Source organism: Pseudonaja textilis, chromosome Z (genome assembly GCF_049901715.1).
Source record: "Pseudonaja textilis isolate UNSWEBS1 chromosome Z, rPseTex1.2, whole genome shotgun sequence".
Lineage (NCBI taxonomy): Eukaryota > Metazoa > Chordata > Lepidosauria > Squamata > Elapidae > Pseudonaja > Pseudonaja textilis.
The window spans coordinates 26,001,501-26,022,728 of record NC_142008.1 but is presented as its reverse complement, the minus strand read 5'-3'; the positions used below and the strand labels follow the sequence as shown (position 1 = coordinate 26,022,728).

The window sequence follows — 21,228 nt, the reverse complement described above, 5'->3', positions numbered from 1 at the left end:
ACTTTTCACCACTTTTTCTGGAAAATTAATTTTGTTCAGGTCTCAATTTTCATATAATTTAACAACTATTTCTATATAAACACTGTATCGTTAAATACATTTGATATTTAGCTTTTCCTATGAAGAACATTAACAAACTGATATTTTACAAGCCATCTGACAACCTAATTTTAAGAGCAAATGGGAGTAATTGAAGGAAACACTATATGAAAAGCAACTGATGAAATTAAACATTGGTAATGCTGCCTGTTGCGCCTAAGTTATTTATGTGACTGCAAAACATGGGGACTCATACATATTTTATACAAAGCATCACTAGCCAAACAATGAATGCTGTATGGAAAACCTGCATTTTTTTATATCAATCTTAAAATTTGAGTCCCCATTTCCCTTTCCAAAGTAGCTTTGAAGATTGTTGATCAGTGAAGCAGCTTTGAGTGGTATGAAATCTTGAACGATAGAAACAAATCCCAATTTGGTATAAATATCATAGGATAGCTGTGATTAGTTTTATTTTATTTTTATTATGGCTGTTTTACTTGTAAAAGTGACTCTATGTTATATTCTGAAATAAAACAGCTCATGGAAATGGAACAACTGTTTCCTGGAACCTTGGGCTTCCTACTTGTCTTCTAAGTATTTGATGATTCTTATTAATTCAGTTAGCCAAACTGAATTTACTGTCAGCATTGCTGGGTTATTGTCTTACTTAGAAAACAAGTTCCTCCTATTACCTTACAAAGATTAAAGATTATTATAAATATTATTTAATAATATTATTAAAGATTATTTTTCTTAAATAAACTAAATGAAACATTTATAGTTTTGAGGCAATAACCACTCTCTATCAAGCATACCAATTTTAAACTTCAGTAGAGGATAGTGGAATCTTAAATTGAAGTCATCTGAATAACTACAGGTGTGTTTGACAAAGGTATCAAAAGATTTGATTAAAGAGTCATCAATATGCAGATCAAATAACCATTTTTATCTATTAATTTAAGACAACTATGGAATTTCTGAGCAAGAATTTGGAAACAATAGGTGAGGCTGAAATAAACTAAAACTTAATTCTGATATTTAAACTGGCCTACGATAGTACCAAAGGATAATAGATTGATCTAGACAGAGAACCTCAACCACTTTTGGATGCCATTGCACTTTCTGAAGGTCTAATGTTACAATTTGAGATGCTCCTTAAAAGACTATTTTGGTGATGATAATGTAGATGTTGCCAACAGCAAGAGTGCCTTTAAACAACATGATAAAAGACTATGTCTCTTACTTGTCACTGGCGGTTTGGAATCACCAATTAACACAACTCTATTGTTGGCATGCAAGTAGGAAGAAAGCTAGGCTAAGCGTTCAGAATGTCATTTCAGTATTGTAAGAATCCAGTTTAGTCTTCCCTCTAAAATTTTAAACCATTTGGATCTTGGATGCCTGATGAAGTGGAACCTTCATGGAAACTTACATTTGAGAACCTAGGACCTACTTGAGACAGGAATTTTTTGAAGATGCTCATCATTCTGTGGAGCATCCTCTATGATTTTAATATAGACTGATTTATTATGCCTCTACGCTGCTTAATTTGCACAACATGAATGCATGCTGGGATTGAGACCAAATTGCTAAATTGTTTCAGGAAACAATCTGACTTTTCTCTTTTCCACACACGTATTACTAATTTTGAATCCCCATGAACATTTTAAGGTCAAAGGCAGGCTATGAGATGGGAAGGAAGAATAGAGAATACAGTTCAGAATGTATTTATTTATTGTTTATTGATTGAACCTATATGACCCCAAATCCAAACATACTTTGGTAAATTACTTGTGTAATTGCAGGATGAATATAAGTAATATACTTATACTTTCATCATTAGAATATTACATCCAAATATACCTATTTATATATCTATTTGGCAAAAGGATTTACCTGTTACTGAGTGTGGTTGGCAGAGGATGCACTGCATTTGGTGGCACAGCTGTGTGAGCTAGAGGAGAAGGATTCTGTGATATTGTAGCAGAAGTCTGAATTACTCCATTTAAAGCCCCAACGATTCCATTGATTGCCAGCTGGTTACCTGGCAGAGTTCCAATTATTCCACCCACTGTGGGAATGTTGGACGTTACAGTTTGCATTCCACTGGAAAGTGCCCCCACTGTCACACCATTGACCTGTTGAACTCCTCCAACTCCTGGGCCTTGCTGAGCTGGACTTTGCCCAGCAGGTGGTGGAGTGGAAAGAGCAGAGGAACTGCTTGTGCTTTGTCCACTGGAATGTATTTCCTAATAAAAATACAAAGACTCAGCTGTATCAAACTTCACAAAATGGCAAAATAATAGGAAATTAGTATTAACCAATAAGATATATAAAAGCTACTAAAAAACAGTACCTGATTTAATACAGGAAGGGAGTTCTCAGGTAGAAAACTGCTTCCCAGGTTAGGGCTTTTGCTGCTGTTCAGAGAATCAGAGCTAATAGCTAAAGTGACAATTGAAAAACAATTTTAATAAGGTTTTATGCTTTTTGATGCAGAAATTATGCAAGGATATTTAATAAAATCTAAACTTTGAAACTAATAAATCAAGCTATGTCCACAAATTTTATTGCCGGTAATGAATTCAATCACAGCTGGAAGACAAAGTTTTTATAATATTTAGGGGGTGGGGGGGAAATCCCATTACTGGTGAGTGATTTTTGACATCATAAAGGTGCATAAACTGCACCTTTGATAATTTAAGTCAATTTCCTTTTTGGTCATCCTCAAAAGTTTAAACATATCTAATATGTATGTGCCTTTCTCTTTGAAAAAGTTCTCAGGCTTTATTCATTTTGGAAGACATATTATAGAAAAGAAGAAGAATAAAATTATTTCACCCACAGAGATAACATTCATCATTTATTTAGGTAAAATAGCCTATAAGCCTTTTAGAAATTGTTGTAAAACTCAGTTTAAAAGGAAGACTTACTTTTCTCTACTTACCAGTCTGTGCTGAAAATGTAGCCATTTGATAAGAAGAACTTGGGTTGGTTGTTATTGTTGGGAAAGGAACTGAAAGCTGGGCGTTTAAGAGCTGGAGGCGCTCCTTTTTAGCAGTTAGATTTTTAATCTGTTCTTCTAAGTGGCGATTTTCAACTTGAAGCTGGTGTAAAGATTTTAGCATACCTAAAACTGAACAAAAACATTTTAAAACTCTGAAAGTTGCAGCTAAAAATGGCTTGCGCATCATTCTGTATATGCAAGTAATTAGTACATTATTGTAATTACTTATTTGCTAATAAATTACTGGAGAATATTTCTTTGCAATGTAAATTATGCCTATATAAAATATTAAAGAAGTAGAAAATATTTCAAATGTCCCTTGAAATTACCCATGATGAGAATTAAATTAATGTATTATTTCTAGATAAGACGGACAGACCATATCTGTGCACCAGAACTGTTCATCCAAATATATAGCCTAAGTTTCCTCCCTTGCTGGAAGTACAGTACCAATGCCACTGTGGAAAGAGCAGTATCTTTATTGTTATATCAAAAATACTGTGAAATTCTTAAAACGTCATATTTTAAAAAAATTCTTCTGGAGATATTTAACAGTACAAAGCTTCAGTCCAGAGTCTTTGAAGCACAGGCAATCATTTGCCCTACCAAAGTTTGTGAACACATTGTACATATGTTTTCCACTTTATTCAATTTGAAATGGAGAATTTAAAAAAACAGGCTGAGAGAAAATATTCCTTCTATTAACAAATAGTAACAATAGTTTCAGAAAAGAAAATACACTGGATTATAAAGTTTAATGAATCATTATAACCACAAGACAATTTTGTGTTTTTAATTGCCAATGTAAAAAAAACAACCCACAGAATTTCTGTAATCAATGGGAACTTTCTATTGCATCTAAATCAACAGAATCCAGCTGTTTCCAATGTCCATTTAAAGAGTACCCAGCAGGGATCATTAAGGCTCCTGCAGCCCTTTCCCTCTTCCTGCAAATAAAGCAGATCCTCGATCACTTCTCAAATTTGAATTTTGGATAAATTTTGGAACTTTCTTCAACTAGCACATAAAGACAGTTTAGCCAATATAGCATCATAAAAGCTGCTTTTAAAATTCTAAATTGTATTTGTTTAATGTGACCTTTAGGCCTAGTACAGACACAAGTATAGCAGTGCAGACACATCTGGTCATTTCCCAAGGATTTAGCTTTTTATCCCTCCTCTTCAAGAATATACAAAGGAACTCTCAGTGTGCCCAAATGAGATGCAATAAGACTTAGCTAAACCTGTCCTCCAGCTATCATGTTTAAAGGATTATCCCTGCATGAATTTCCTCACAATTAGCATTTTTGTCAGGATACCATTCATAAAAACACACACAAAGTACACACACACACACACGTGCATACATACCTCTAGATGGCATGATCGGTACTCATGATCGGTAATCAAGAAAATATACTAAAGGAACTTTTTGTAAAATAGTAAAATAATTTTAAAATGATTCAAATATTTAATGCAATTATATGCATATGTAATCAGAATAACACTAGTCATATCACTAGATTCAGACAAGCTTTAATTACATCTTTTCAAAATAAATTTATGATCTCATCTTTCATTATCAATTTCTTTCTTATCACCATCCTCCCACTTCAGAATAATTCTGCATAATAATTAAAGTAAATGACTAACATTTTAGGCAGGTCTTTACATACCAGGAATGAAACAGATGATTAGAATCTTATTTTAACGTATGGGTACATTCCAGGAAGGATGATCATCTTTCAAACATAAAATTTACAAAACATCAATAATACTTTTCTGATGGATATTAGATTACATAGTAAGGCCATCAATGTATATTGTTAATAGCAATCAAAAATTAATTAGGACAGGATGAAAAACTTACTGTCACTGGGGGTTCCTTGTTCCAGCAAGAACTGTTGTCCCTCACTCCACTGCCTCTCCAAAAGTTGTTCTATAGTAGATGGTGTTGGAGGCAAATGTTCTACACTGCTATTTCCAGACTGATCGTAACGAATCTGTAAGTTACTTACAGGAGACCTGTAGAAAGGTTATGAATTACACTAAAAGAACAAAGGGAGAGGAGATATATATACAACATACACATATCAGTTTTCTTGGCTATTCTTAACTCCTTTAATCAATACTCCTTAAGATACCTATAGGTCTCAGCACCAAATAGTTTAATGATGTTCCCGCATGTCAATTCTTTAAGGAGAGTTTTGCACTAAAATCAAAACTTCAATTATTTAGGTGAATTAATTTAATGTTACATAGATAATTGAAATTGTACTAATTTACAGGGTATTTTAATAACATAAACATAATGAGAAATATGTACATATATAATGAAATTAACTTTAATACACTTAGAAAACATCAGACCAAATAAGTACATTGATAAAATGCTACAGCCATATAGCACAAAGAAAGAGCAAAAATGTCTCTTTCAATTAAATATCTACAGAAGATATAACAAAAGACAATTATCATGCCTCAGACATCTTCACTTAAATGCATATTTTTGGTAAAATTCTATCTGACATCACTGTATAGCTGAATTCAGAAATTAATAACAGAAAAAAATCCTTTTGGAGTATAACAGTAGTCATAATGATGTGCAGGAAAGTATTAAATATTTATATAGCCAGTACACTAATTTAGGAAATCTTGACCAACAATTTACAGAGGGCTTAACAATTTGGAAAGTTTGAAAATGCACACAAACCAAGATTACTAATTATTTGATGACAATTACTTTAAACTAAAATGTCAAATGTGAAGCATTTTATATCTGTGTTTAGAAATATTATACCAGCATAATGTATCAAAATAATCAAATCACAGAACTTGTACATAAATATTTCGAAATTAAATAAATTTAGCAACCCTTTTCTGTTGGTGAATTGTAATTGTTCCCTTGCTTCACTGTAAAAATATATAACATTATTTTCCTATGTTCCCAGTCGTCATTGAAAATACACATATTCACAAACACACACACACACACACACACACACACAGCCAGCACTCTAGTTTTTTTTACACAATAGAAGGTATATACCAAGCAATCGGTGGTGAGGGTAGAGATGGAATGATGGATAAATGATATTTATATATGATACAAATGTACTTAAATCATGATTTAATGTTGTAGTATATGTACTAGAATTATCTCTGTTATTAAAAAGAACCATTCTTTTCTTAGTTTTTAGGATTAAAATTTCAAATAGATCATAACCCCTCACCAGTTGTTTTTTTGTTTTGTTTTATTTTGGCATGCACTCAAATTACAGTGTTAAGCAATCATTCTTCTCTTTAATATCAGAATTCATCCAACAGTAAATTGCTCTTCCATATGGTTAATCAACCACATCATCCATATCTAGAATGAGATAATATACTGTACTGAATTATACAATTATTAAATTAAGATAAAATATTTATGGATTTTATTAGCCAATGGCTAGCAAATTACTGACATATTTTCAAAAGGTATTGTATTCTTCAAGCAGTACTGCTACACAATATCATTTGTTGCCCTGAATGCATTGCTGAATCCTAGTATAAACTTTATGGAAATACTTGGAGATTATATAGCTACAGATGTATAAGAGAATGCAGTAAAACTAAAATCTCTTGGATACTTGGCTATGTGTATGTATAAGGAAAAAGTGACAGAGAACAAATCACCCATACCTATGTATTTCTTGAATAATTCTTCTGAAAAACAGTCTTAGCCTTTGCTGGATTTTTGGTACTAGATTCACTGAAGGTCACTAGCTAGATATAATTCTGACAGCTTTTATATTAAAAGTAGGTGAATATGATTAAAATAAAGAGGATTCTGCTATGTTTAATATGTACCTTTCTGACACATGTACTTCTGTCTTAGATTACTTCTGCCTCATTTGAGGAATAAAAATCTTTACATACATTCTATAGTACTATGTCTCTTCTAAATTCTTCCTCTATATATTGATAAACATGTTTATTAAGTAGTATGCTTATATCAATACTAGCAGTGTATATAAATTTGGCAGTTCTGTGCTATTTCAATCTATGCGTATTTATTTTATTTTATAATTGACAAAATCCAAAGGACAACAAAATAATTTTTCTCTGTATTATGTCTTGATTCTGATTCCTTAATTCTCTTATCTACTTAACAGCTTTAAAACAGTGGGGAAAATCCTTCTCAAAAGCTAAAATAAAAAGTTAACTGTCTTAAACATTGTTCACAGGGCTTACTTTAAAATTAAGATTTTAACAAATTTGAGAAGGAGCATGAAGAACAAAGAAATATTAATCCTCAATTTAATTTAATTTAATTTTAAATGAGTTACTAGGAACTGGTAATAATGTATAAAAGCCGTTCAAACTAAACCATTTTAACCTAGAGATCTACTTTCTTATATAACTCTATATTTCAGTAAGTAGAAGTAAATTTCTACAACACTTAATTAGCAGTCAATCACACTCAGCTTCAAAAGATTTTAAAGGATTTGTTCCTAAGATGATCATTGGCCTAATTTGCAGAGTGGATATATTTTTCAGTCAATTTTTGAGATCCCCAGGTTCTTGAAAATCTGACCACAGATCACTAACACACTCTTTATCCATGACATAGCAATTTATAAGCTAAAGGGGCACGCTGCCATTCTTTTCTTAAGTTTATTACCCATGCTTTAACTATTTGCAGACTATAATAGAAATGTGTACTACCAATTATACATTAAAATGAAAGTTTTAAAATGATACCCAATAATTATTAGAAAACCTTCCACACTATTCAAACTATGCAGTACCATGGTTTTATGCTAGTGACCTATGAACAACTGGTTTGAATGCTAGTTGTTTTAAATTTTTAAAAATATTTATTTCATTACTCATACAAGATTCTTCCCTTTCTTTGGTGTGGTTACACTCTAAACAGATAAAAATACTTGCATTTAATATTCTTATACCATCCATGTGATAATTGCTTTTCTGTAAAATTAACTATATAAATGAGACAATATAATGTAAAAAAATGTACCTAATTCTTCAATAATTTATATGCAAGAGAAAAAGACATAGCTTTATTATGTTATTTAAAGTAATCTAAAAAAAATTCGTACTCCAACCGAACACATCTACATAATTTGATTCAACTTAAAAGGAAACCTTATACAAGTTTATGTAGTTTAAAAAAAAAATTTTTTTTCCTTAAATGATTGTAAATTTTGCTTACCGTGGTGAAATACTTCCTTTGGGTGAACCTCCCCTTCCAACCAGGCTCCGGCTATTGTCTCCAGTATCTTGATCTGCACAGCAAATATTTTACAGCCAAAGTGACTTTTTCTGAATTAAGATTTTAAAATGTTGCAGACTGAGATCATTTCAAAATGTCCTTCACTATTAGCAATTACTCCAGTAGCAATATCAGAGGGAACTTCTATTTTAAAGCTGCTAACTGCAATGCATAAAGTATTCTCCGTACAAATTTCTGTGGGTGAAGCAGGCCATGGATTAGCCTTAGTCTTTTCTTTGCTTTCAGTTTTACAGCACACAAGCATGGTTTGTATTTCTAGTACCCTCCCCTCAGCCACTTTTAATTTCTGCAGTGAAAGTAATGAATCACAGCTGCGGACAGCTAATCTGTATGCTTATCACAGCAAATCCTCAGGCTTTGTATTTTTTAACACTTTGCATCCCAGGAAAATTCACAAACCATACTCCATAGTCACTTCTACCAGTAACTTTTTCTCACAAAATTTTAGCAACAAATGCTAGGAAACTTTCTCTTCTATTAAAGCAAGAGTAAGTATTTAGTAATCTCCAATTTTATGTAAAAAGAAAAAAACAAGAGATTAAAAGATTAAAAAAAACATTTTGTTAAATATACTGAAATGTCTTGCATGGCATGACTCAAAAGGGTTATTTTTCCCTATGGCCTCTCAATAAAATAACCCTATCTGCCCCTTTCAAGGCAACCCTCCCCCTATTCTGCAGCAAATGACCCTTGGCCTTTTAGAGGGCAAGACATGACTGATCCATTCTTGGTAAACTGCTAAACTCATTCCCTTCCCCCAGATAGGCATGACTATTAGGACATGTCAACAAATCCTTAAAGATAGAATGAAACAAAGCAAATCCAGGAGCTCATTAATTTTTAAAAAAACTAGTACTATGAAAAAGACCAACTAGTATTCATTCAGTTACTGGTGAATTTATGTATCTGGATCTCAGCTATATACCAGCTGGGTGATCATGTAATTCCATAAATTATGCAAATAAAGATTTGAACGATTCACAACAAAAACCCAATGCTACTTTCATTGCATAGAACTAAAGCAACTGAACACATCAATCACAAAAAGTCACAAGAGACATTGTTGCATTCCTGCCTGCTCATTGCTCTGCTTAAACATTTACAATTCACATACACTTTGGTGTAAAACATTATTTGTATGTAAAATGCAGCTAGCAGTTGAGCATGCAAATAAATAAAAAGAAATATTTTTTAAGAAATACATATACTATTAAAAGAAAATTAACTTGCCTAACTGAATGTTTTCAGCTTGGGTAGTATGTGATGCCATTGTTGAGTTAGAATTTAATCTATTGCCATAGACATGTGAGGGAGGAAGGCCAAAGGAAGATCCAGCTAATGCCTGCCAAAACACAGAATTATTGAAATTTTATTGAAATTTGAAATATGCAAAGGAAAATCTTAAAAGATATCTCTAACATATTAAATTAAAATTTGATCTAGTCAATCCAATAAAGTTATCAAGTATCCTGTTAATAGAAGTTTAAAAGCACAGTAAAATGCATTTGCAGGTTTTTCTTTATAGTGAAATTAAGATGAGAAATTTCAAAATATTGCTGACACAAAGAATTGCCCACATTTCTAAATCACACTGGGAATATAAGGATTTTGCTTCTTGATGTCCATGTGCTTACACTAATTGTTTAATCTTTTAAAACCATTTACAAAATAAGGGCAGGTAGACAACAGATGTCTCACAAATGCTCCTGGCTCCTTACATCACAAAAATGCTATGGGGTCAAAAGATCCCATTTCAGTTGTAACCAAGTCATATTTTCTTAGTTGTTCTCTGTCCTCAGGACAACCTGCTTATTGTTTAGTAACTTCCTATTTTTTATACACAAGAAAGCTTATTTTTCCCATAAAAGAAAAACAGCTCTGCTTCCAAGTATGTTTTCTATATAATAAAGGTCGCACCAAAATCACAGCTCTGCCCTGAACCTCATAATAAGGAATAGATTTTTGCAGATAGCCAGCTTGACTTACTGGAAACTCTGTATCCATCCATCCATCCGTCCGTCTATCCATTTATCCATCCTGCTAACAATTCTCAATTTTTTAATGAGATTTCACTCAAGCAGGAAAAGATGAACCCTCAACAACTTAAACTGAGTTCTGCCAGTTCTAAGCCTGACAAAATCTTTGCTTAATCCAGTGTATTAAAAACATCTTCTCACCTTGACTACATTACTCTCAATTAATTTACGGCATTTGAAAACTTAATTCAGAAGTGTAATGGTCAGATGTAATACTATTATTTTTCAGAATAGAATTGCTAAAAAAGGTATCACCTTATTGCTTTGAAACCATTAAAATGACTAAAATTATAAGCACTTTTCAATTTGAAAAAACATACATATACTTTACAAACAAGTTACTACCAAATGCAGTCCAAAACAGTGAAGAACACTTAGCAGAAACTAATTCCCATTAAACAAAGGAGGGAGTATTTAAACAGTATGCTAAGGACTGCACTTTATAGCTTAGTGGATTTAGGGGCAAAAAAGGCAATCATAATTTTCACTTTTGTGATCAACAAAACTTTAAATGCTCCAAAGTAGTTGTCAAAGTTGCACAAGTGCAACAAACAGAAACACATTCCTGGACTTCTAGAAGTATCATACTCTGCCATGTGGATCTGCACATATAGAAGAAGGAATGGCAGAATCTGGAAGCAGAGTGAAAAGGGGGATCAGCCTAGAACTCTTACTTAGCCACCAAAGGTGTGTGAAAAAATCCTGCACGCTTTATGGTTTACGGTTTATGACATTTTTTGGATAGGCCATTGAATTTATAATATTTTATGCTAACTGCTATGCAAATATTGTTATATTTAAATAAATACTGGTAGTTTTTAAGTGAAAAGCATACACTTTTTGCAATTTGGTGCTGTTTGGATGGGGATTGTGAATTTTCTTGCATACTTACAATGACTATGAGAACAGATTAACTGATGCATACCCAGTGGCATACATGTTGCAATTACTAAGGCCGATGCTAGTGTTTTGTTAACATTTTTATTGTTTGTGGCCCTGAAAAGGACCATTTAGGTAACCAAACTTGGTTACTAAAATGAAATTGTCCAGCCCTTATTGCTTATCAACAGGCAGCATCGCTTCAGCATAGACTGTACAGTATGTCAAGTGGACCAACAAATAGTGGGCCAAGGTCATCTTCAGTGACAAGAGCAACTTCTACTCGACTAGGAATAAGTGCAATAAGTATGTCAGAAGATTTTCAGCTGAAGAATTTAAGCCGTACTGTCTGAATCTATCTGTGAAGCATCCATTGCATGTGATGATCAAGGGCTGTATCACTGCTTCTGGTATTGGTCGGATACAAATCGTGCAGGGAATCATGAATTCCAAGCAGTATATTGAAGTCCTGGAAAAGACCATGGTTCCTTCAGCTGAACAACTTGTAGGGAAGGACTTTTACTTCCAGGATGACAACGCTCCTTGTCATCAAGCCAAGTCTGTCCAGCAGTGGATGAAGAAGCACGGTGTTCGACTCCTGGATTGGCCAGCTCAGAGCCTGGATTTGAACCCAATTGAGAACTTGGTTATGAAATAAGTAAGAAGCAGCCGAAGACCAAGCAGGAGCTGACTGAATCCATTATTGCAGGCTGGCACCACACTGTAACCAAAGATCACATGCAAAGGCTTATATAGTCTATGCCGAAGTGATGCCGCCTGGTGATAAGCAATAAGGGCTATTAGTAACCATGTTTGGTTACCTAACGGTCCTTTTCAGGGCCACAAACAATAAAAATGTTAACAAAACACTAGCATCGGCCTTAGTAATTGCAACATGTATGCCACATGGTATGCATCAGTTAATCTATTTTCATAGTCATTGTAAGCATGCAAGAAAATTCACAAGCCCCATCCAAACAGCACCAAATTGCAAAAAGCCTATGCTTTTCACTTAAAAACCACCAATATTTAAATATAATATTTGCATAGCAGTTAGTATAAAATATCATATAATCAATGGCCTATCCAAAAATGGTCATAAACTGTAAAGCATAAAGCGTTCAGGACTTTTTCACACAGCTGTAAGTACAACTCTCCTTGAATGCCATTGACCCTGATCTAACTCTAGCCAGGTACTGACTATTAGTTGAGACAATTCCTGTTCATAAGCTTTTAGCAATAAATCAGCTTAACTAAACCTTCACTTCTGGACCTGGTCTGTTACTCCTGAAACCAACTTTTAAAGTGATAATTGATAAATCTTGCTTATAAACCACTAGGAATTACTTCTTATATATTTCCCTATTAGGAAGTGAGAATAAAGCACTGACAGGTTTATCCTCAGTCAAGACAATTTTTTAACATTTGTACCAAGAAACATTTTTACAGAGACAATAAGAAAGAAAAATCAGCCCTTTATCTCTTTCTAGTTTCCCCCTTTCTCAAAACAAGGCAAGTACGAGATCTAGCAAATCAAAGGCAAGGATGGGAGGAGTTTGTGAAATTTCACTTGAAAAGTCTGATGTTTTAATTGTTGTTTTGGGGGATGCCACGAACCAGATCCATAGAATAAGTCTCCCTGCTAATAAAGTATTTTTCCCATTGCATAGTATCTATTCATTCATAAACCTCATGATTAATGACTAATTAACCAGTAATTCAATTCTCACAAGTAAGATACACAACAGCACAAAAAATTAACACCAAAAGGAGAAGTGAGATCATATAAATTAGAGATGCTTCTAGTATCTCCACAGAACATCCTATGTCTCAACTTTTTAAAAGCTGAAGCATGTTTACAAACATATAATTTCAACAGGAATATTGTGAATTTGAGCACCTGAAACCTGTAAATGTCCTATGAAACTTTCTATAACCCTACATATATCAAATGGTTGTACAGAACAAAAACATGTTCCCATCACATCTTCTGTAACCATTATTCTCGTAAGTATGCTGGGTACTATAGTTACTTGTTTTTACATTAGAGCAGGGGTCTTCAAATTTGACAGCTTTAAGACTTTTGGACTTCAACTCCCAGAATTCCTCCTCCAGTCATGTTAGCTCAGGAATTCTGGGAGTTGAAGTCCACAAATCTTAAACTTGCCAAGTTTGAAGACCCTGCATTAGAGCCATCAGTGAACAAGCACTACATGAACAAAATCAGCAGGGGTGTGGAGGGGTTTTTTATATATATATTACTAGAGATCATGAAAAATTTTGAATTCATTTGTACATTCCTCCATGTAAACAAATCGTTTTTCAGGTGACAGTTCAAGGCATGAAAGGGAGGATTTTATAGAATTATTAATTTACTTATTGTCCTTTTAGTTACTCTAGCAGATAAAAGTTTAAAACTTTTTAAAAAGCTAAACAGGACACAGGTATTTTAACAGAATAATTGTGCTATTTAAATAAACCTGTGGAAACTGGCAACTTTCATTTCTTACCAATTGTTTCCCCAAACATAAGAAAAGCATTAAACCAAGACAGTAGCATTCTCTGATCAAGATAGAATATCACTGGTTTCTTCTATCATTACCTATACATTATAATAGTATCTTTGCACTGGGATACTTTTTTTTAAATTATGAAACTAGAACAGTACCATAAACAAAAAAGTTTTTATTTTTAAAAAGTTAAAAGGGGGCATTTAGCTCTCACAGTATAAATTTTTCATATATTGAGATAAATATTCAATTTTGGTATTATTTAAAAGTAAAAAAGAACAATTTACAATGTATTTCAACTTTATTAAAAAGCATGTATTAACAATATAGAATAAGTTGAATAATATGATAAAGGTCAAATCAAGGCAAAGCTTTTAACACTTTTAGAAGTATGATACATCTTATTTCGTTTGGATCAATCTAATGAAAATCATTAACTGAACTATACTACTAAAATTATAACACTGAAATTAAAACAAACTGGTTGTATGTGTTGCTTGCGTATCTATTTGTATATATGTTTGTCTATGTGACTTTGTCTATTTTCTATGTTATATATCTATAGATTCCCATAATCCCTTTGATTATAAAAAATGTACCACTGGAACGCAGTTACAAATCACATAAATATTATTTTAATGCTTATATTGAAAGGCTGAATATTTTGCCTTCATTACCTACATTTAAAAAATAAAATAGAAAAACATAGGCTTTTTGATGCACTGAAAATATATAAATTAATTTACTAAATACATTGCAGTATAATGTATCTGATCTGCTGTTACTGAAGCACAGAGATTTTACACAACTTCACTAAACAATTCACCAATCTGGGTGTGCTGGGAGTTTGAGACTTCTAGTCTTTCCGTAGGCATGAAGTCAGCTGGGTGGCTTTAGGCCAGTCATTCCATGTTAGCCCTAGGAAAAAGGTAATGACAAACTACTTCCGAAAATCTTAGTAATACAATTGTGTGGATTAGTTTAGGCAGACACTAGGATCAGAAATGTCTTGAAGTTTGGGGGGGGGGGGATTCTGCTGAGCTATGCATTGCATTTCAAAATTTACTTTTAAGCAGATGCACTGATAGAAAAATTGCCCTGCTGTATATTACTGAATCTTACACAAATTCTCAGTCATCTCAACTTTTAAGATACTACATATTTTCTGATATACACCTCATTTACGTTTAAGACACCTTCCAGTAAGGTTTTAATACTCAGCATGTGATGAGAGATGAAACCAAGTGTGAACAATTTTGAGATCCCATGAGAGGACTGACTGTTAAAGCTGTCAGTTTCAATTGCATCATTCCACATTATTCAATGCCCCAAACTTCTCTCTAATTGTTAGGGGCTTAACATATTCAAACCCATTGTTTAGGCTAATGCTAAAATGCCCACAGTTGAATTTCCATAAAGAAGAAGGAGGGATTTAATTGTATAAGAAATGACTGGGCCACCAATTCCAGTTGCTTCATAATCAGTTTATATCTAATCAATATTCTTCTTGAGAATTAGTTTTTGTTGTTGCTGTTAAAGAAGAGAGAAATATACTTAAAATGAAATAAAGAACAATTTATCTGTTTGCTTCAACTTGGAAATAAGTGTTCACTATAATTGTTCTTTCTTAAAAGTTACATCTATTTTTTTAGATTCATCAATACTTTCTATTTGTATAAATTTATTCAAAAGTTAATTTTGCTCATTTTTCCAATGTACATTTATCAACAAAATTCTGATATGCACTCAATATTTAACTTATGAAAAACAGGAACTAATATTTATAAACAACAGGACAATATAAATATTTATGAAAAAGAAGAAAATATTTCCCAATTACTATAATTTATATTCAACATAACACCAGCAGAAATACAGTTGCTGCATAAAATGCTGGCAGCACATCATTAGTAGTTTGTGTCTGCTATCTACTGCACAAGTACCTAAGTTTAGTTAAGGACATAGCACAAGCCTAGTTTAATGAAGAATTGAACAAGTTTGCAAAAAAAAAGTGTGCAAGGGGAATCAAAGCATTATGTTTCACTTGAATTAAACATATTTTTTCTATCAGCAGAAACTTTTCAGTAGCAAAGAGACTCAATAGGATACCATCCACATCTTCTGGTCAACAAAATACAAATATGGAATATAAAGATGACCAAGGTAAACTAAGAAACATTATATAATGCAAGTCATGAAGGAGCTCTTGCAACACTGCTCATTATAGAACTCCAGAAGAAATTTTGGCTCACCGGAGTCAACTTTTGATGTAGCCATATAAGTACTGGATTCACTCACCTGGATACTGAGGTACAAAATCAGAATGCATTGCACAATTTTTATTTTCAGAAACAGTTGTCTCTCCAGCAGAAGTAAAAAAATGATAAAAGGAGCCAAGCAGCATTAACCTTTTTCAGCACTTAGAACAGACAAATCAACATTCCAAAAGATGCACAGAATAATATAAAATATCCTAGAGATTCTATAGCAATCTTTTACAAAATTTCTCCCTTAATCAGAAACATAAGGATATTTTTTCTCAGTTTTTTTTTAAACTACTCTTAGCATATTTGAGCGTTTACATTAGAGTAAGTTATTTGTCCAAAAAAAGCATTCCTAAGAGTAATTTGTGTGGGTGTGAGGATGGGGAGGATTAAGTGACTATTCATCTGCCATTTATAAAATTAACCCCAGGTGTTAGGGTGGAGCATCAATTTTTTTCTTCTTCTCCAGGGATTTTCTCCTCTTTTCTTTCCCCATGGATTTAATTAAATACCTATGCCACTCTATCAGATATAGGACCACCTCCAACTTCCTGACCCTGGAATGCCACATTTCAAAGTCTATTACCAAGGGAAACTCTGCTGGTCATAAATCTACACCATAGAATTTTCTGAGGACATATTACAGGCTGCCAAGACAGATGTGTCTTTCCACCTTTAGAGGGCCCATAGCAACCACCCAAATCAGAAGATCTAGAGGAAGGACATAATTTCAAATGGTATTGTCCATTTTTATTACTAATTTTCAAGAATAGTAGAGGCAATTGAAATAAAGATACAACTGAAATAAACTGACAAGCCATTACATTTTATTTCAGTGCTCTTGAAAACCCCTAACTGTTTGAACTTTAAAAGGACAACACCATTTTTTTAAAAAAAATCATAAAATCGGTTAAACGTATTTTTGTCAGGTGTTTGTTTTATGAGATAGATATTTTTAATGCGCATAGCCAAATATAAGAAGTATAAACTATGTGATACTATAAAATCCCTGTCAAATTTAATGCATTCATGTGATTTAAAAATAAAAATATTAACAGTTAAAAGCCAAGATAGTAACAGCATGTGTAAAGAAATGAATATCTATCACTGTCCTATATAGAAGGATAAAACATAAAATGTAAGGACAAATAGTTTAATTTTTAATTATATGGAAGAACTCTAAATCTCAGCACGATTATTGCTTTATTACCCGGTCTTGAACATGTCATAATTTTACCAGGGAACTTTTAAAATAGAACCTTTTAAAATGGTTTTTTTAAAAAATCTGAAAAAAATCTGAAATATGAATATAATTGCCTATTACTTAAAAGATTAAACAGACTTTTATCCTATAAAATATTTTGTACTAGCTTGCTTAAAGTGTTCCTACATTTATTACCTTAGCATCCTTTCAGAGGGATATTGCATATTGTGTTATGAACTCTATGTGTGTACCTACACATGGATTTATGAACATATATATAAATTCACCACCAGTAATTGTCTTAGGAAGCTAAATTGAAGTGGTGCTTCTCTCAGTTCATCAGAGAGGTCAATGTGCCTCAGTTGCCTGGAGACTGATGGTTGCTACAGCAGCATCAGATAAGCCCGACTAAATAAGCTTCAGCTTGAAGGCAGAAACCATTTACTGCGGGACTGAAGCCCTGATGCAGCTGTCTCAGCATGCAGTGGTGTGCAAAAGATTACACAGCTCTTTAACAGCCTTACTGAATTATATTTATAAGGAGTCATATGTTACTGAAATCAGATTACTGAGCAGTAAATGTTTTAACTGAACCAAGGATCATTATCAGAAGTTGCTATGATTCTTTTATTCTTATAGTGGAGTCTCAAGTTCGTTTGAAATGTCCCTTTTGGTTATTAATTCTACTCTTTACCCCAGAATCTATAGTCAAAATGATGATCTCAAAAAGATGATTTTGCTTAATTTTATCTAGTAACAGATATTCAAGTTATATATTAATGAAATGTGATCATAGAAACATTTTACTATTTGTTGGGTAAGCTTTCACAGAAATATAAATGTAAGCTAGCAAAAGCATTTTAGTTGATATCAGTATATATGTGATCATTTAGGAATCCTTGTGATAACAGAAAGAGGAAAAATTGATTAGATATCACTGTTTTAATACTATCTGCCAGCAGGGGTCACTCTGGAATGTTACAAATGCAATACTTTTCAAAAACAGAAAATCAGGACAAAGTTCTGATCATAGCAATTCTCCCACAATGCTCTATGCTCTCATTATAGTTAAATTATGAAAAACAGAATTGTTGTCCAAATATTGTAAATGTCCACTGTGGTTAATCTGTGAATATTGTTCTCCAAAGAAAAGCTTTCCCATTGCACAATTTTAATTATCTACTGAGAAGCAGATCCCCATGCCTTTACAGCTAGGCAAATAGTTAAGACATTCTAGCCTTTCTGATAAATTTGGATTTACTAGCTTATTGCTGAATTTCCAGGATAATAAAGCTCATGATAATCCATGACTACGAATTACAATTTCTTCTCTGGTAATGTTAATAATGTAATTCCTGGAATGTATACTTTATTTGGGACTATGCCTGGATCTGAAATTATGGATGAGATATGATCATTTCCCAACCTACTTTTAAATAAATGATTTTACATAATTCACATTGAAGCTCATTTTTTAATTTAAAAAAATCTGGATTTATTCTGATGGAAAAAGGGGCTCTGCTAAAAAAACAATTAGTATTAATTGGCAGAGTATGGCGGTACAGTGGTTACAATGCAGTATTTTAGGCTAATTCACCTCACTGTTAGGAATTCAATCCTCATCGGCTCAAGATTGACTCAGCCTTTCATCCTTCCGTAGTTGGTAAAATGAGATTGTTGGGGGCAATATACTGACTCTAAACTGCTTAGAGATGGCTGTAAAGCACTGTGAATCAGTATGTAAGTCTACATGCTATTGCTATTTAAAAAAAAAAACACAGGAAGGCAAGAATTCACATAATTTGAATTCCAAAGAAAAAAACTCAAGAAAGAGAAAAAAAGAAATTGCTATATAAATAGGTTAAAAAAAAGAAAAACAGGATAACACTGATTCATAATTATGGAAATAAAAAAAACCTGTATGCCTCAGATGGATGATAGTTTCACATAATATAAACAGACTTGAACAGATTTTACAGGTATTTACTTAAAAATAAATAAATTAAAAATATTAGATAATTATGACTCTACACTCACATCTTTCAGCAGCAACCTTCTTCCATTTGCTGGTTCTTATATAGCCAAACATCCCAGCAGAGTACAAAAGTATTACCATACTCAAGAAATACTGAGGTTTCCAGAAATATCAAAAAAGGCTTTTAGAAAATATCCCAGAATAGTCCAGTGAAGTATAACAATGTTCAGTAACCATGGAGTGTTGATTCATTATTGGGGAAGGGAAAATGAAACAGCATTTCTTGGAAAAGAACATGTCTAGAGTCAAACAACTGCAAATTGCTTCTATATACAAATTATACAGATTATAATTAAATAATTTAATGCAAGCAACTTGTTTCTTTGAACTTTTCCTTTTCACCTTAGGAAGAATCGGGAACTCTAAGAACTAAAAGAATGTGTGGAAGACATAGCTTAAATAGGGAAAATATAAAAATAAATCACAGTTTATAAACAGCACAATATAGTTTAGACAACAAAGATCGGCTTTCTCTTTTTTCAAAAAAGAAAGGAAAGCCATCTAATATGCAACAAATGAAATATATTTTAAGAATTAAAAAGTGGCACTGAAGATAAAAGAGAAGGCAAAACCACACAGTATGAGCTTATATAAAATGGGATGTAACACTCATTTTAGGAATAAATGTGTGGAAAGGAGCTAGAAGTGGAAAATAAACTAAATATTTTAAGATATTAATTGTAAAACTGAACTATAGAAGTAAGCCTGCTAATATGTTAACATTAATTACTTACAGTGCAATCCTGTTTTGCTTTTCTATGGAGTTTATTTTCAAGTAAATGTACAACAGATTACACCATTAGCATTACACAAACAACTTGTCAAAAATCTAACATCACTTTTTCAGAGGCATTAAGGAACAAATAACGAACAATTATTATTCAACATGTGCCACCTATTCTCTTTCTTTGGAATAATGAGGTTAAAAATACTAATGCCTTTCTAAAAATGTATTTATCCAATGTTAGCACATAAGTAATAAAAATACAAGCTATTGATATATGACATCATCTAACTAAATTCCAACAGATATTCAAAACAATTACAGTATATGTACAATTAAATGTACGTGTGCATATAGAGAATACTAGAGAGAATTCAAAAGTAGAAACATACAATTGAAAGCACTATTATATAATCACATATACTGGTAGTCCTCGACTTACGACTACAATTGAGCCCAAATGTCCAAGCAAGACATTTGCTAAATGAATTTTGGCCCACCTTTCTTGCCACAGTTAAGTGAATCACTGCAGTTGTTAAGTTAAGTGAATCTGGGTTCCCCATTGTCTTCGCTAAGAAAGTTGCAAAAGGGGATCATATGACCCCAGGATACTGCAACAATTATAAATATGAGTTAAATTGCCAAGTGTCTGAATTTTGACCACATGACAATTGGTATAAGTGTGAAAAATAGTCATGTCACTTTTTCACTGATGTTGTAACTTTGAACAGTCACTAAATGAAGTGTTGTAAGTTGAAGACTACCTATATAATTGAAAAATTAGTTAAAATATTTTCTCATGTACTCTCATTTCTGTTTCTTAAGAAAGAAAACTATATGCCTGAAGAAATTATATTTTTACTTAAAAATAAATTATTGCAGAGTTTTGTTTTAACGATGATACTATTTACTACTGGCATTAAATGAAAGCTTCAGTAAATACTTCAATGTATCTCACCTGTAAAGCTGGAATTTATGAAGGATTCTTAAAGGATTAACAGACTTTAATCCTATGCAGACTTACCAGAGACTCTACTGCAATCAATGGGACTTATTTTTGAACCATTAAGTATAGCATTTCACTTAAATGTTGAAGTTCAAAAGTTTCTTTTGGTTCTAATAATCTAATAGGATATTTAATCTTTAAAACAAAGAATTTTGCCTTTTGGGAATTCCTGATGTATAAAAATGACTTTTGGAATAGTTATGATGACAGAAGATCAGAAGCT

At 32.6% G+C, this 21,228-nt stretch overlaps 1 protein-coding gene across 5 annotated transcripts in view; it reads right to left on the bottom strand.

Moving 5' to 3' along the window:
- MLLT10 (MLLT10 histone lysine methyltransferase DOT1L cofactor) overlaps nucleotides 1-21,228 on the bottom strand; it is a 136,569-nt gene that overhangs the window by 9,374 nt on the left and 105,967 nt on the right. For 4 of the 5 annotated variants that reach the window (XM_026706240.2, XM_087915389.1, XM_026706242.2 and 1 more), the window contains 6 exons: nucleotides 9,578-9,689; nucleotides 8,267-8,339; nucleotides 4,919-5,073; nucleotides 2,990-3,178; nucleotides 2,399-2,487; nucleotides 1,939-2,291 (listed from right to left, as the gene is read on the bottom strand). In XM_026706240.2, coding sequence (XP_026562025.2) covers nucleotides 1,939-2,291; nucleotides 2,399-2,487; nucleotides 2,990-3,178; nucleotides 4,919-5,073; nucleotides 8,267-8,339; nucleotides 9,578-9,689 — 971 coding nt within the window. The remainder of the gene's footprint in view (nucleotides 1-1,938; nucleotides 2,292-2,398; nucleotides 2,488-2,989; nucleotides 3,179-4,918; nucleotides 5,074-8,266; nucleotides 8,340-9,577; nucleotides 9,690-21,228) is intronic. The other variant, XM_026706241.2, reaches the window with a different exon arrangement.